General features: G+C 37.5%; 1 protein-coding gene across 1 annotated transcript in view; it reads left to right on the top strand.

Annotated features, from left to right (window-relative positions):
• Window positions 1-17,746, top strand: part of STAB2 (stabilin 2) — an 88,643-nt gene that overhangs the window by 57,140 nt on the left and 13,757 nt on the right. The window contains exons 42-57 of the mRNA XM_026703296.2: window positions 731-856; window positions 2,963-3,036; window positions 3,621-3,692; window positions 4,338-4,457; window positions 5,610-5,657; window positions 5,814-5,897; window positions 6,186-6,332; window positions 7,247-7,387; window positions 8,260-8,319; window positions 8,766-8,942; window positions 9,071-9,163; window positions 11,113-11,259; window positions 13,059-13,115; window positions 14,726-14,849; window positions 16,509-16,658; window positions 17,245-17,349. Of these exons, the coding sequence (XP_026559081.2) occupies window positions 731-856; window positions 2,963-3,036; window positions 3,621-3,692; window positions 4,338-4,457; window positions 5,610-5,657; window positions 5,814-5,897; window positions 6,186-6,332; window positions 7,247-7,387; window positions 8,260-8,319; window positions 8,766-8,942; window positions 9,071-9,163; window positions 11,113-11,259; window positions 13,059-13,115; window positions 14,726-14,849; window positions 16,509-16,658; window positions 17,245-17,349 (1,725 nt within the window). The remainder of the gene's footprint in view (window positions 1-730; window positions 857-2,962; window positions 3,037-3,620; window positions 3,693-4,337; window positions 4,458-5,609; window positions 5,658-5,813; window positions 5,898-6,185; window positions 6,333-7,246; window positions 7,388-8,259; window positions 8,320-8,765; window positions 8,943-9,070; window positions 9,164-11,112; window positions 11,260-13,058; window positions 13,116-14,725; window positions 14,850-16,508; window positions 16,659-17,244; window positions 17,350-17,746) is intronic.

Raw genomic sequence — 17,746 nt, 5'->3', positions numbered from 1 at the left:
ATGATTTTTCAGAATGCTCATAATATAAGGACTACACTAAAAATAAGCCCCAGTTAAGATCGTCAGCCAGATGGACATACTTAGTATGTCCATTGCAACAAAAAAAGACATCACCTGAAAATAAGCCCTAATATGTCTTTTGGAGCAAAAATTAATATAAGACCTGGTCTTGTTTTCAGGGAAATACAGTTAGATTTTAATTGAGGGGTTGCAGTCGTGGGATGGTTTATTTCTTGCGTTTTCACAAATATGCAAGTAGAGCACCAGTAGAGGAAATAATAGGCATCCTTTCAGAGTAGCCAATCCTACATCATATTTCCTGAGAGAGAGATTCCTGCCTATAGTTAATTCATCATACTCAGACTTTGTCTCTTAAAAATATATTATTTCTAAATCTATACCACTCATAGAAAATTCTTTGCCAACCCATCTAACATCTCTCAATAAATTCGTCTTTGGATATAGCTTTCCTATATCGGTAACGTTCCACAATTTCTGGGATATCCTGCTCTGTTAAGAAATGGCCAGCCAGTGTGCAGAAACATTTATTTTAGGTATACAGATAAGGAATAAGACAAGTTCATGTTCACATTTATATAGCAGACTTGCTATGCAAACATTTTTTGGTAAAATTAAATTTAAATTTGACATATTTAAATTCACTTTGAAGTAAAGGAATTTAAGTGGTGCAAGCATTGCAACATAATTTCAATTCTGCATGCTTTTCCAGCTATTAATGCATGTGAGAACAACAATGGAGGTTGCTCTTCCAAAGCGGAATGTAGACGTACCACTCCAGGAAAACGAGTATGTGTTTGCAGAACAGGTTACTCTGGTGATGGAATTGCCTGCTTTGGTAAGTGCTTATTTCTCTAGCTACTATATTTTGTACTTTTTCAGGAATTGAATTTTCTCCATCTGGTTAGCATGACAATGTCTGCCCCTTCCTTCCTTCCTTCCTTCCTTCCTTCCTTCCTTCCTTCCTTCCTTCCTTCCTTCCTTCCTTCCTTCCTTCCTTCCTTCCTTCCTTCCTCACCATTTATGTAAATATCTTGATTTAGTTTTTGTTAACTGAAACATATAGGTTAAAGGGACAGCACATATATTTATGTTGAACAGTTGGAGTCATATAAATTATCATGCAAAATCACTTTTTATCAGTAAATGTGGTATGCAATCTCTTTATTGCATATTTTTACTTATATATACATATGCATATACAAACATGGTATTTATGCGCCAGCTGGCAAGCTGACAACACATGGGAGCATCTTTTGTCCCTTTCATATCCCTTAGAGATATTAGAATGTTAGTGTTGTGGGCTGTTGGCTGCCAAATCAGAGGAGGAGACGTGGGAGTCAGAATCAGCTTCAAGGCAACCTGACAGCTCCAAGGGGGAAGAGGGAATGGAACTGGCAGAGAAGAGACAGAGGCAGAGCCTGGGCCATCTGTCATCCCTCAGATGGAGAGTCAAGGGAGGTCTGGAAGTGGCTGATGAAGAAGAGGAAGAGGAAGAACAGCTGGGTCCAGTGCCTGACGCGCGGATGTGCAGAAGGCAGAGAGAGAAGAGGAGAGCAGTGGAAATCTGTGGGCCGATCCTTGGGAAGGAAGAGCCACTGTTGCTAGCAAAGCTCCACCCTAGGTCTGGGGATAAAAGGCAGGGGGCAGAGATGAATAGCTATGGCAGACAACTATTCATCTTCTGGACTTGTTAGCCTGCTTTAAGATAGAAACGTTTTGTTGGAGCTGCTGGCACTCCGAATAAAGGAATCTTTGAGTTAAGAGGTTTTGTCGTGTCTGGGGAGCTGGGTCAGAACAGGTAGCTTTCAAAGTGCCATATCTAAGAGTTGAGGCACTAATTTAGTCTTATTTACTTATTTTATTTATTTGATTTGTCAATCGTTTACAAGATAATAGGTATAAGTATAAACATGAGTAAGAATACAGGAAATAGGTACGAATAAATGGGGACAAAAGGACAGGGATGGTAGGCACGATTGTGCACTTATGCACCCCCCCCCACAGACCTCTTAGGAATGGGGGTGAGGTCAGTAGTGGATAGTTTAAGGTTAAAGGGGTGGGCATTAGAAGATGTAACAACAGAGTCAGATAGAGCATTCCAGGCATTGACTACTCTGTTGCTGAAGTCATACTTTCTGCAATCAAGGATTTGAAACGGTTTACATTGAGTTTGTATCTGTTGTGTGTTCTTGTATTGTTGTGGTTGAAGCTGAAGTAGTCATTGACTGGTAGGACATAGTAGCAGATAATTTTGTGTAATTTTGTATAGTTGGGAAAAGCTGCTATAGGGATGACTAATTTCCTGATGAAAGAAATTTGAGAGGGTTTTTTTTGGGGGGGGAGATGTTATGTCTTTAATTCACCATTGACTCCTGGCAACTGCCTGGAGACATTCCTGAAGTTTTTCTTGGTGAGAGTTTTTTTCCGAAGTGGGTTCTTTCTTCATAGGCAGAGAGTGACTGGCCCAAGATCACTTAACTGCCTTCCTGCCAAAGGTAAGGCTAGAACTCACAATTTCCTGGTTTCTAGCCTGATGCCTTAATCGCTACAACAAACTGGCTCTCAAAGAGAACATTGTCCATGGTTAACATTGTTGTGCTGTCTTCATCTGGTTTAATAGATTATTTGAGCATTTAGGAAGTACAAATATTACAGGCTGAACTATTTCACTATTTATATAGTGCTTGAAGTGTACCAAAGCGCTCCCAAGTGAGTGATAAACTTATGATTATGAAAAGTTTACACATTGGAATAAACCTCAGGAAAGTATATAACAACTGCATTGCAAATATTGCACTCATTCCCAGACTAAGAGGGATTTTCTTAAGGAGCTGTGATAAGTAAAGAACCAAAAATAATTACCATGAATTATCACTCATTTAATCTAAGTTTGATGAAAGTTAAATGGGGTTTCCTCCTTTTTTCCCCCCATTTCCTAAAGAAATTAACCCCTGCCTGGAGAAGAATGGAGGATGTGCTAAAAATGCAGAGTGCACTCACACTGGTCCCAACAAGGTAAATAGTATTCCCATTTTATATTAATTGTGCATTGTACTGCATTCAGTAATAAGTGTCACTTTGTGAGTGAGATGGACAGCCTGCAATATTTGATATACAAATATATAAAATATAAAATAGTGGCAAATCGCAGGCTATAGTTTGACAATATAATTCAATGACTCAACTGAGTTAGGGCACTTGATCATTTTTCCTGGTGTTCTTGCTTATGATTGTCATCATTTCCTTGTCTTTTCATGCTGACAGCTTGCTTGCTTCCAGGAATCAGATCTGACTGTCAAAAACTAAGCCTAGGATCATATAAGAAATGATGAATAAAGAAATATGATACCAAAATATATGATCTGTGCTGAACTAGGAGGATTACACAAATACATAATTAATAAGTCAGATATAATGTAATCATTTGGAGCTCTGAATGATTGCATGAATAGGGAGAAAAACTGAAAACAGAATCACAGAGACTTGAGATCCAAGAGAAACCAAACAGGAGAAAGTTATCACAAGGACTTCCATGGATCAGGGAATAAAATGCTATCCTTCCCTTTATTTTAACCTGGGTTATTTCCTTATTCTGACAGGCAGCATGTAACTGTTTGAGTGGATATTCTGGAGATGGGAAAACATGTACTTTCATCAGTCCCTGTACACTGGTGAGTCTAGACTTTGTCCTTCACACCTATCCTTCACAGTTCAGGTGACAATCTCTATTGCAAATCAAGAACTGACAGCTTTTCTTAACCCCATTACACTGGCTGCATTTATTGATGTATGAACTGCAAGGAGAAGTGAGAAATCCTGCTGAATTTATTCTAGCTTCAGCTAAGGTTCACTAAAATAAGGCCAGGTATTTGATTCTGATGTTAATGCAACTGAAATGAACTGTCTCACTGTCTTTTTTTTTTTTTACTTTTTAGAGTGCTACAACTATCCCAGATATTTTCATTTTTATTTCTCCCCCATCGTGCAAAACAATTCCACAGGGGGGCACACGATACACTGGGAGAAACTTTCAGCAGAACTGTTCTAGTCTAGCGTTCCTCTTGGAAGCTGTTTTGTGCTTTATTGTACTTTCCCCAGCACTTATTTCAAACTTGTTTCCTTGCTGTCTCCCTGTTTGCTAGATGGTGAAGGGATCTGTAAAGGGTTTGAAGGAAGAATCCAGCCCGTGTTCTTTCTACCATCTTCTCCTTTGCATCCTTCATTTCTTCCCCTTCGTTTATACATTGAACTTTGTACTGAAATTTATTGAGATGAAGTATATTTTAGCTAATGTTCCTTGCTTCTCTCTTTATCAGAATAACGGTGGGTGTGGAGAAAATGCCATTTGCAATGATACTTTACCGTCAGAAAGGACCTGCATCTGTAAACCCAATTACATTGGAGATGGGTTTCTTTGCAGAGGTAGCATCTCACTGGTGAGATATCTTCCTTACTGAATGTTTGTGATCAGTTTTTGTGCTCTGTAGCAACAGGCCAAATTAAAGCAGAATATGGGTGAGATATCACAAAAAAGCACATTAGCAATTAACCAGTTATAATTACACCCCTAGAAGGCACCTAAGCCTAGATCTTGGAGCCCAAATATCCAGGGATCTTGTAAATGAGAAATGTTGAGGACAATTGCAAGTTGGCTCTGTATCAGCCTGTGTGGGCAGGTGGAAACCCTGGTTGCTATTTATCTGTTTATTTTCAAAAATATTTTGTAACCAAAAGATGGGAGGCTGTGCATGTCTTTAATTTTTAGTGTGCTTTTCTAATGCAAATTATCCTCCTTCCCATATTTAAGGAACACTAGAAGCATTGGATTTCAATATACTTAAATAATAAAATTGTACACACACAGGGATCAGAGGTGGAATTCAGCAGGTTCTGACCAGTTCTGGAGAACCAGTAGCAGAAATTTTGAGTAGTTCAGAGAACTGGCAAATACCACCTCTGACTGGAGATTTTACAGTATCCTTCCCCTGCCATGCCCACCAAGCCACATCCACAGAACCGGTAGCAAAAAAATTTGAATCCCACCACTGTCAGGGATTGTCATCAATTTTTTTAAAATAAAAGTTATAAAGCATGTGATACAGCAGGGGTGTCAAACTTGCATCATCACATTATCATCATGTGACAAATTATAACTTTTTCCTCCTTTGCTATACTGGGAATGGGCATGGCCAGCACATGATGCATCTGGCCTGCAAGCTGCAAGTTTAACACCCCTTTAATACAATAATGGGATCCAGAGGAGTAATGTTAGCTAAGTTCTTCATAACCCAGTGCAACAAAGCCATCTAAAAAGTTTATTAAAACCATTGTATCCATGGCTTAGCCTTTTCTAGCAGAGTTTCCAGGGTAACTAGTTACACTTTATACCCAACAAGCCTTAAGACAATTTGATCCATAGATAGACCTGTGAGGATGCTACTGTAGAACATCAGTTTCAAGTTCAGAACAAAACTCAGATCTAGCTGTTTTTTATTTCACTGTAGAAATTACTTTTGCAATAATTTCATATATCTACATTTTCAGTGTTACTGGGTAACTATTTTAATTTTTTAATGTTATTATTACAGGAACTTTCAAAGGAGTTCAATACTACTCGGTTTAATGGGAAGCTAATGGTAAGAAAGTCACAAGTTGTCTCATCCCATTGTCTTGACTTGTAGAAAGCATTTTTAAGAATATTTTTTTTTCAGATTCAATAATCTTCTGAGAGATATAAAGGTGCCTGAAATATATATTGACCAACATGTGTATTTTGTTTTTCACTATTATAGGATGCTTCGCTCAGAGATATTACAGGAACAGGCCCCTTCACTGTTTTTGCACCGACGAATGAAGCTCTTCTAACTGATTTACAAGTAAGTACACAAAAGCATTTTGATGTTAGATGGGACATTCAGCACAGTTTGGTGGTACATAAATTTTGCAGCCTGTTTCTATGAAGCTGTTTTCCAATGGATTCCAATTAAACAAGGAACAGAACACCCTGCAGCAGAGTCCAATGTGAGATCCTAGTTTAGAATCACTTCGGAAAGATCTATGAGTTTAGTTCACAATAATATAATGGCAAAGTCAATATATAATTGTTCATCCTTTGCTTTCTGGCACTAATACAGTAAATCATTTTTGAACAATTCTTTTTCAAGATCACCAACTGGGTTTCCAAAGGTGTGATGCCCCAGATTCTGCGTTATCACATTGTATCATGTATAGGATTGTTGTATAATGATCTGACTTCAGATAAAACTGTCATCACGCTCCAAGGAGAACCGCTCAAGATCACATTTGCACAGGTAACCAATTTTCATCAACTGGATATATAACTATACCTTCATTGGTCTTTCCAGGGATAAGATGCAATATTGAAATTATTACATGTAAAATAAGGAACTTGAAATTATGGTTTAGTCTTGCAGATACCACAGAAGTATCATGAAAGAGAAAATAATCTGATCCTTTCTGGATAGAATTGTACAGATTTTGATCTGCTAAATCTTCTGAAATACTGAACTCCCTATAATTCTAATAGCAATGGCACTTAGACTTATATACCGCTTTACAGTCCTCTCTATGTGGTTTACAGAGTCAGCATATTATCCCCAATGATCTGGGTCCTCTTTTTACCTACCTCGGAAGGATGGAAGGCTAAGTCAACCTTGGGCCTGATGAGATTCAAACTGCCAAATTACAGTCAGTCTGCAGTCAGCAGAAGTAGTCTGCAGCACTGCACTCTAACCACTGCACCACTGTGGCTCAATACTCAATACTAATACTAAAATGTTGGATCACCACCCCACTCTCTTATATTGGCTTTGGGAATATCATGGGTTTTCAGATACACTTCCCTTAATCAATATGATGTTAAATTGCCTCTTCTGAGGAGTCATAATCTACAGATTTCTTCAAAACCCCTACCTGCAATCAATGTTCTCCCTTTAGATGCAAGAATAGCTCCTGTGTATTTAAACTGAACCCATTCAATATAGCAACACTTGCTCAAATGTGTACTCCTGCTTGTAATGAATTCTGTGTTCATTTGCTCTTTCCTCTTGGCAAGCATGCTGAGCAGGACTGTACACAACACTGAAAGGAAAACTGGTTTCTCCTTTAATTGTTTAATCAGCAATAAAATGTTTACCTCGCTTTATTTCAGGATTTCAAGAGAGCTTTGTTACTTCATACTGTGCATTTTTATTTTTATTTTTAGAACACGGTCCTTTTGAATGGCAAAGCAAAGATACTGGCCAGCGATATAATCACCACAAATGGAGTAATCCATATCATAGATAAGGTCCTGGCTCCACAGAAGACTCAAGAATTTCCTCTTGGAAAAGGAAAAGCAATAAAGGTGCACTCCATTGTGCATTGAAACTATCAACTAATTAAAAGCTGCTGGGTTATGGATCACAATGTTGTTTGCTGCTAACAAATGAACCTGTTCTAATAGAATTAAAATGTTAATTAAGTAATAGGAAAAATGAATTTTGAAAAAGGCTTCCTCAAGAAAATACTGATAAGTTATCAGTTTGTACATAGGACAACTATATAAACACAGGCATGTATATGCTGCTTACACACACAAATGTACATATTATTTTGGATCTCAGTGGCATAATGGAACCTCACAAGACATGGCAGTGAGAACCTTTCTTCACTGCCAGCCTCTAACAACAACTATTTTCACCATGGTAGAGGTAATATAAACTATCAAGATTAATAGGCAGCGCAGAGACTCCAGATAAAATCAAGAACAGTTTGATGCTAGTAGAAAAAGATATGCCTTCACAGCTTCTTGGCTTCAAAAATCAAATCCTGTTTTCACTAAAATGCAATCCGCTGCACCAGTTAGGACTATGTGTTGCTTTTGTTCAGTTGCTAAGTGGTGTCTGACTCTTTGTAACTTCATGGACGGCTCTCCTGTCCTCCATTGTCTCCCCAAGTTAGGACTATGTATTAGAATTGCTTCTATATATTATTTTCAGAACAAGTAGTACAGCATGCATATTCCAGATTCCTCTTGAAAATTTGCAAACGCAATTATTCCCGTTTCCCACTCCTGTTAAGATACTAAGTGAAGGATCTACAATCAAAAATATTTCCTGTGATATATTTCTGAAAGCAGCATTGCATTTTTTATTCATAGTGTGCTGAAAATATTTCTCAACACATATTTCTATTTCCTAAATAAGTAAATTGAGCCAGTATTTCTTTTCTTGCTAGGAAAACCTCAAAACTGTTGCAGCAAACAATGAATACATCATGTTCTACAACCTGATAGAAGTAAGTCTACATCAGGGGTGTCAAACTTGATTTCACTGAGGGCCACATAAAAGGTTGGGTTAGACCTCGGGGGTCCAAGGGGGCATGGGCAGGGGGCTTGGGCAGCTTGACATCACTCATCAAGGCTCCATTTTCGGCCATGATGGCCCCCTGTCACCCTCTGCCAGTGAAAACGGAGCCCAGGAAGGCCAGATCTAAGCACCCTGCAGGCCGGATTCAGCCTGTAGGCCTTGAGTTTGAAACCCCTGGTCTACATGGTTGATTTAGAGTTCAAAATCATAATTCTACTTAAATTGATTGGTAGTCTTTATGGTGGATATGTCTTAATTGACTGTAGATGTCAAAAAGACCTCATGCATTCTTTTCACCATTTGTTTGTTTGCTTGATAAATTACATGCAAATTGTTTTGAAAAAGAAAATCAGATTCTCCTTTTTCCTCTTTTAGAAGTCAGGATTGATAAATCTTATTAATGATCCTCTTCATCAGCCAGTCACTTTGTTCTGGCCCACTGACAAAGTAATCAGAGCTCTGCCAAAGGAACAGCAAGATGAACTATTCAAAATGTCAAACAAAGAGAAACTGCTACAGTATTTGAAATTCCATGTTATTGGGAATGCTAAGGTAAGAAGTACTAAGGTCACAATTTATAAAATTTACATAATTTATTTTTAAATTTATAAAATAAACACAATAGAACTTTTCTATTCTAAACTTGAATTTCCTCCATCATTTCCCTCTATCTTCCACAGATTTTAGCTTATGCCCTCCCAAGCTCAGATACACTGAAAACACTTCAAGGTTCAGATCTTAGTGTGAAATGTGGTGATGATGACACCAATACTGTGAGTAATTCTTGGTTTTAAATAAGTTGATCCATATTTTTATTATGCTAACCATTGTACAGCATCATAAATAAATGACAGTGTCAAATAAAGGACACTCAAATATCTTCATTCTACATTTAGCAGCATGAAAGAAAAAATACAGACCAACATACTTTGACCTAACGTCTTAGGGAGGGTCTATAAAGTCTTACCTCTGGCAATCAGGGTGTTATATAACAGTAGATTTCAAACAATCTCAGCAAACATTTGCATACAGTAGTTTGTTACAGACACCAAATCATGAGGACAAAAATCGATCCTACAAAATCTCAAAGAACGAAATCCTAGAACAAGAATTAAAATATCTCAACCACAATATCTGGAATTTAACCCTATAAAAAAAGTAGAATTCCAAGTAGTCCCCTAATGCCCAGCCCAAAAGGACACTGTGTAACTTACAAAATGAAGACAATATTTGCATTAGCAACTAATCACTCTTGCAGCATTTGCACACAGCCTTTTGCAATTCAGCGACAGAATTTTGAAAGTAATCAAGAGTTCTAGGTGCTTTGCAAAAACTGGAAATAAAGGGTTTTTTCTTTCTCCACACACAACTTTGTATTGAGAGGAATGCACATGTAAATATGTGTCTTCTGGTCTTTGCTTTGGGATTGGGAAGATTGATTGTGCTCATGCCCCAGGCTTTCCAACAGGGTCCTGAAAACTCTAGGACCCAATATGCAACCTACATTATACAAAAAAAAAAAAACCCATAGAGGAAATGTATCTTCCATTGGAACAGCTTTCAATGGCTTGCAAATATAATTGATTGTGGTATTGCGGGACTTCATCCAAAATGACTCTGAAAGTTATGAACAGAATGGTTCAACTTGGAACAATGAATAAGACAAGGATACAGGCAGTAGTGGGATTCAAATAAGGTAACAACCGGTTCTCTGCCCTAATGATTTCTTCCAACAACCAGTTCTCAAAACTGCTCAGAAAGTTAACCGGTTCTCCCAAAGTGGTGTGAACTGGATACATGATGTCCCGTTCATTATTTAATGTATTTATGGATATGTATACAGTATAAGGCATGCTTGTGATATTAGAGTGTATGGTTCTGTTAAGTTAATATATTGGTCCTTTCATATTTGGTGTTTTTGGTTTAGTGTGATTTCTTACAGTGAAAGTTCCAATGGTTGTATAAGACCATGAAGAGTATAGATCTGAAAATTAATGTATCAAAGATGAGGATGATTAACAGGGAGGATGAACTGAAGTTATGCATAAATGATAAACAATAACAGATATTCCTTAATTTACAACTGGTCACTTAGTGATCATACAAAGCTACAACAGATTCCCTCCTAAAAGTAGTTACAACCCAGTTCCAAAGTTCCAATAACCACCACCCCTGCAGTTATGTAACTACATTTCAGAAACTCAATAACTGGTTTGCATTTGCAGATGTTTGCAGTGTCATGCAGTCACATAAATGTGACTTATTACATTTTTTACTAGCATTTACTTCCAGTAGAGAACAATAGATTCACTTAATGACCATGGCATTCACTTTATGACCATGGTGGTCTTTTAATGATCATTGCAATACAGATCAGAAAATCGGGTTCAATGACATGATAATCTTCTTTATGATCATCGTGATTTATGACTCTAATGGGCAGGCTCCATTATAGTTGTAATTAGAGGAATGCTTGATTTCTTATTCTCAATATTTCTTACTCCTTTTTGGTGCTTTGCATAAAGTTACTTACTCTAAAACAGTAAATAATGTATGATGTTAGAAATATGTATATATAAGCTTTCTGACCATAAACCATGCTGGCTAGGATTATGGAAGTTTTATCCAAAAGTAAGAAAAGTACCAGGTTGACTAGTTTAATCTTTTCCCCTAATCGTTATCTTTTTTCTTAATAGCATTATGAATTTATATCTATTTTTAGGGTGAATTGTTCCTTAATGATAGGAGATGCAAGATAATACAAAGACATCTAGAGTTTGATGGTGGCATTGCTTATGGGATTGATTGCATGTTAACTGATCCCATCCTTGGTGGTCGTTGTGACACTTTTATGACAACTGAATTTCCGGTCAGTCCTTCTAATGACATGTTGTTGCCATTCCAGATATCACATGAATCCAGTGCAGTTGCTTGCTTGTTTGTCATCCATCCACCCATCCTGTCCCAGAACCAATAAAGTACTCCAAATTTGAAAGTAAATTTTAAAAAAATTATTCAAAAACAGATTATTAGTCTTGCACAAATATATGTGTAAAATATAATAATCAAAATGAAGATAATAAATTAATAACAATATCAACCTTGTATGATTGGCATTTATTTCAGTAGCTGCTCCATTATTTCTGGAACACTTTATGTATGTATAAAACCATATTCATGCTTATCTATTTATTTTTCATTGAGATTGGGGAATTAATTAGATTATATTTATATATTCTTCTTTAATTAAAATATGTGGTACTTTCTAGTGTCCAATTTTTAAATTTGGTTATCTCCACTGTCTCTTAGAAAAAATTCAAAATGAGTTTCCTTTCTCACAGGAAGCATTCTTTACAATTAATTCCACAAGCTTGTTACAAATTTATCTGGTCTCTTAATCCAGTTATAACTTTCTGAAATTAAAGTCTTAATTAGTTTTGTGCTCTTTATTTTATTTTTTTAAGTTCTTAAGTTTGTAGTTATTTTTTCTCCATTAAGAATTGAAGGGATAACTCACCTGGTGTTTTCAGAATTGGTAATCCAAAAGTTAATAATACTTAAAAGGTAGCAATTTCCAGATGTAATTAGAAAAGAAAGTGTGCAATCTTAATGTCCTTTTAAAGGCACTAATTGCAGTTTGAGCAAGATGGCTCATCTTCCAAAGCTCTAAACCTGCAGAGACTTCTGTCTCTGTGTTTCCTTGTTTTGGAGCAAATGTCTGGAACATTTGTGGGCATGTCTTCTCTTTATCCAGAGAGATTGTGGAGCCAATTACTCCCTGGCTCTTCAAACTTTGCCATATCTCTGGCTCTGCTTTCAATGGAGCCATCTTCGGGCCATCATTTTTTCCCCTCCAGAAATCCTTGTGCTTACTTCCAAAAGTTGAATGAGAGTGACAGCTGGTTTAATGCTTAAGGTCATCCTGGAACTCACAGTCTTCCATTTCCTAGTCTGATGTCTTTCACCACTACACCAAACTTGCTGTCATTGCCATATAGATGGTCATATTTAGACCAAGGGTTAAAGTAATTATGACATGTCATTTGGTCTTTCCTAGTTGCTTTGTTATTTTTTAAAAAAAACATCATCATTTAAGTAGCCAGTATGCTAGCTGTTGCTGTGGCCTAGCAAGAATAATTGTCTTACATATAAAAATGGAAAGCCTTATGACTCGTTGATATTGGATCCTACTATAAAGACAACTTGATGAAATGTAATGCTTCATCTTCATTTATCTTTTTACTGGACTTGCTTTTTGAAAAATTCTCCATTATGCATTTGAGCTTCCTTGTGGGCTCAGGAAACATAGATTCTTCCAAATTCAACCAAAAGCATTGATGCCTCATCAGGGTACGAGGGTGCGGTTTTCAATTTGTCAACTCTTGTATTTCTGTGACAGTGATTTGTGCATTCCATACAGTCTTAACATGAACAAGACTGGTAAAACCAATATGCTGATGTTATGGAACTTTTTGCAGATAGCAAGAACCAGATTCTATATGTGGAAATCACTACATCTATCTATGCAAGAGCGTGATTGCAAAAATAAGGGGGAAATTATGTCTGCTGTGTATTTCACAATGCATGGTAGTTCATGCATGAAAGCTTGTAAAAATTAGTGTTATTTTAAGTATTTGGTCTAAAGCATGTGCTTTCCTTTCTCAATAGGGAGATTGTGTCAACTGTTTCAGGAATTATCAATGTCCTGGTGGAAGTAAAATAACGGTAAATGTGACTGTACATTTTTTACTCAATTTTAAATAATCAATTAATTTTTTAAAAAAACAAAAAGATTCAGAGAAAGTGAAACAAAACCCCCAATTTCTATTTCTTTACTATATTTCCAATATCCTGATAAATCACCAAATATTGGTGGTAAATATCTGCCCCTGTATGTGAAAGTGAGCAGGAAGACATAAGGTGTGTTATACGCCTTCAAATAGGATTAGCATACCTTAAAGACCAAAAAAAAAAAATCATCACAGCAATCCTCCCCCCAAAATCATGAAATCTGGGGGAAAAAAATCTGTACTACTTATTTGTAAACCATTATGACTTTATTATCCAGTTTTCTGTGGCCCTAGGATCAGGGGTGGGATTCAACCAGTGTTACTACTGGTTTGGTGATTAAGTTTTGCATGCACATGTAATACACCTAAAGCTGTGCTACCTGAACAGCTGATAAGCGCTGCACGCGGGTGCACAGCATTTGAAAAACCACTTTTTTACTGCTTTTTCAACCTCAGCTGTGCTGCGCACCTGGGCGGCGGGTGGGCCAAACAGCAGCAGACACAGAACCGGTTCTGTGTCTGCTGCTCTTCAGAGCTACCTGTTCTAAAGAGCCGGGCAGAACCAGTAGCGTCCCACCCCTGCCTAGGATGTTAGAAGTGTTGAAGAAGAAGAAAAATCATAGTACCTTGTTGCTCTAAACAAATCAGAGTGTACAAAAAGCTAAGTTGTTAAATTTCTTAGCTTTGTCCCATTTGGTTCCAAGATCAACTTGTTTTAACTGGGCTCATATAGTTTACAAGGAGATTGGGAAACTATCAGTCTCATGCAATGAGGAATAGCCAGCCAGTTTGTTGCACAGGCTGACCCTCATTAGGGTTGAGAACAGGGGTGGGCTGCTGGGGGTTTGCAGGGGCTTGGAAGATCCCCAGCTAAGATTCTGTGCAGTTTGGAGAACCCTTAAATCCCACTCCTGGCTGGCCCTGCCCACCATGCTCCTCCCCTCCCAGGAGTCCCCACATGGCCTATTTGGGACGCAGGTAAGTGCAGGGTGCACACAGAGGCTGAGGATGAGGATGAAAAACAGGCCTCCCAGAACTTTGAGAAAGCCAGAAACGGGCCTGTTTCTGGCTTTCAGAGAGCCTCTGGAGCCCGGGGAGGCCATTTTTGCCCTCCTGGAAGCTCAAGGAAAGCCTCCGGAGCCTGGGAGAGCAAAAATACACACCTCCACTGTGGTGCAGGAGGCTGACTAGGCCTCACCCACCATGGCCACGCCTACCCAGCAACTGGGCAGAGAACCCTTTGCTAAAATTTTTGAAGCCCACCCCTGGTTGAGAGGGAGGAACTGGCTCAAGTTCACTCAGCTGTCTTCCATGCAGAAGGAAGTCCTAGAACCTAGGTCTCCCTGTCCTTAGTCCAACACTTTAACCACCATACCACATGGCCTCTCCTTACTAACAAACTCAGTACTTACATTGTTTGCATACAGTAGCTTGCAATTCATGCCAGCAGTCAGTCAGAGATGCTTTTGCCTTATGAGATGCTTATGCCTGCTAATTCCCTGGTTGCTTAGTTTGTTTTCCTGTTTCCAAATACAAAATCATAAGGGAGACAAGCAGCAATGTGAATATACCATCGGTCACAGAACCCTGTCCGGCTGTCAGAGAAGTTGCTCTTTGGCAATGAGGATACCACAGTGCTGTAAAGGATTCTTTGGAAATAAATGCCAAGGCAAGTCTCTGCAATTTTAAATACTTGAACTTGGATGAAGACGTATGGATATCTACATAGGGTTCTTAGCAGGCTTAGGAATAGACATAATTCATATCCAGACAAAGAACAAGGGGAAGGTTGGTCCAGTGTTCTGGTGAAAACTGGATTCTTCTCAAGCTGTCTAAAAAGAAACCCTGAAACATCTTACCACATTTCTCCCACACAATGTCTATTTTGACCTTTAAGAAGAAAAGGTAGTATGCTAATCATGTAGGATATGATAAAGACAGATGGTAGATTTAAAAAAAAATCTAATAAAATGAAAAGTTGCTACTCCTGGTATATTCTTTTCATTATCAAACAGTGAAGTAAGTTTTTTCACCGTGTTTCGAAAATGTAATAGGTGCTTGAGTAGTGGAGGCACTGAACCAAAGGGAACTTTGAGAAACTTAATAATAGCCAAATCATCTTTCTTTTAAAAAATCGTCATTTGTCTAAAATCACTTTGCTTAGATCAGCCATCTCCAAAATGTGGTTCCTCAATTATGTTGCATCACAATTCCTTTCAACCTTAGTCAGTTTGGTTGTGCTGGTGAAGCAAAATCAGGTTTCTAGTGTAACACATCTAAGTAGGTCGGTTGGAAAAGCTAAGGTTACAGTAGTTGAAGGTTTTTTTTCAGCAAATTCAATTCTTTGACTAAATTGACTGAGCTTTGGAGTAGGGGAATTGACCTATCTGAAACCAAGAGCTTCTGGTCCCTTGTCTGTATAATTAACTTTTGAAGAGAAGGAAAGGATTAATGTTCTTTACCTTTTATTGGGCTAATTTCTATAATTAAGATCAAGAAAAAATGTTCTTATAAATGAAATGTATGTTGATTCCAGTGGGCATCTTATCTGCTTTTTCCAGACTGCAATGAAGCTCTGCCCTATGTTAAGTCTTCATCTGAACTCTCTAAAATAATTTCAGAATGTTGGTGCACTCACATACAAATACCAAACTCACTTTGAATTTAAGTTCCTTGTTCCCAAAATTACATCCCCCATTCCCATGAGGAAAATATCTGTAAGGTCAGTGGTAGCCTCCAGCTTATAGAACTGCAAAAAAGATTTGTAAAAGTACCCAAAAAAGCAGAAAAGTTGAAAGGTCAAGCATTCTTAGCAGCTTGGAATGCCAATAAACTTCTAAAGTGACAAAAAAGGATAGAGATAAGAATTAAAACGGAACATCCTCAAAGATAAGATAAACAAATATAGTCCAACATGCACTATTTTATTATAGGACATTCCCATTGTTGCAAATTGCAGTGCCCAGTGTATTGTATCTGACCCTCAGTTTTTGATATAATCTTTTGAGATGTTTAATGTCAAATTTATAGTTTCTCTATATTTTCCTGATAGAGATTGAAAATAGTTTTATCTTTTGCTAAGGGAGATGAATGGGTGTTCTGGGTTTGAAAATGGAGGCATTTCCTGCAGAACTAGAAATCCTAATTGACTAAGCTTTCACCAATTTAGTGGTCTCCAGATATCTTGGACTTCTGCCCATAGAATTGCCAGGCAGCATGAGCCAAGGTATTATGGCAGTTAAATACCAATGTATTATTAGAGGGCATAGATGGGATATTTTCTTCCTAAAACTATGTGTGTAATTCATTGCCTCTTACTCCTATTCAGCTTGCCCAGGAGGCCCAGAAGCTCCTTGCAATAACCATGGATACTGTGATGAAGGTTATGCTGGCACAGGAGAATGTGTTTGTAATGCTGCCTTCAATGGGACTTCATGTGAACTCTGTATGCCAGGAAGATATGGCTTGGAATGCAAATGTAGGTTACTTGTTGACTTACAGTTAAATAAAAATATGCTGTAACATTGAGCCAGAGTAGAAGGACTTGCATGATTCATTGGATCAAATGTCAGGCCTAAATCTGGGAGAGCTAACTTCAATTCTTATTGCAAAGATCCTCTGAATTGTTATGCAGTTCCTATGCAGTTTTGGAAAAAGATAAATTAATTTATTTTGATTCCAAGGCTATGGGTTGTCTGTCTCTGAATCACATTTTGCTTCAAATCTGTACACTACAGAGTGTATTTTCTATTTTCCAAAGTGCTAGGACAGCCTTCATGTGAACCAGTAGACCGTAATAAGGTCTATGACTCAGGACAAGGGAGCTTCATATATTCATCTCAGTCGGACTAGGAAATCTGCAATACAGTCAGTTATTATAAATGAACCCTTCATACAAAGCCATATTCTAGATCATTTTTTAGAATGACTTATTAGAATGTTTTTTAATTATTCTAATAATTACCTTTTTTAAGTCTAACTAATGATCCTAAGCAGGCCAACTTATAAATTAAGTAGTCCATGTGGGTCATTCTCCTAATAATCTAATTATGTTCTAACCATAGCCTGCGATTGTACAGCACATGGACAGTGTGATGAAGGAATTTCTGGATCAGGACATTGTTTCTGTGAAACTGGATGGACTGGACGGTTCTGTGAAACGAAATTAGGTCTGCCTACAATATTTAACCGTATAAATCTGTTGCTTGTAGAGAACAATTTGTTTGGCTTTTGTCTTTTAGACTGATCAGATGGTTAAATTATTTTCCTATATTGATTTATTGTGTAGAACTTAAAGTAAACAATATTATTCTCATATTTTTATTAATATTGAAGTACTATGAGATAATACATTGAAAATTAATTCCCATTGCTTTCTAAAGTAGGTGGATGGATAGATAGATTGATAAGCTTAAACAAAAATAGAGTAGCCATTCCCCATTTGATATCCTTAAGAGAATATAATTCTGAAAGTTGCATTTCCCAATTTAATAGATTGGTCATGGATGATTTATGGCGTATCTATACTACAACATTGATGTTTTGAGCAAGTGAAAAACAAAAGTA

Source organism: Pseudonaja textilis, chromosome 5 (genome assembly GCF_049901715.1).
Source record: "Pseudonaja textilis isolate UNSWEBS1 chromosome 5, rPseTex1.2, whole genome shotgun sequence".
NCBI lineage: Eukaryota > Metazoa > Chordata > Lepidosauria > Squamata > Elapidae > Pseudonaja > Pseudonaja textilis.
This window is presented reverse-complemented; position numbering and strand designations above follow the sequence as displayed.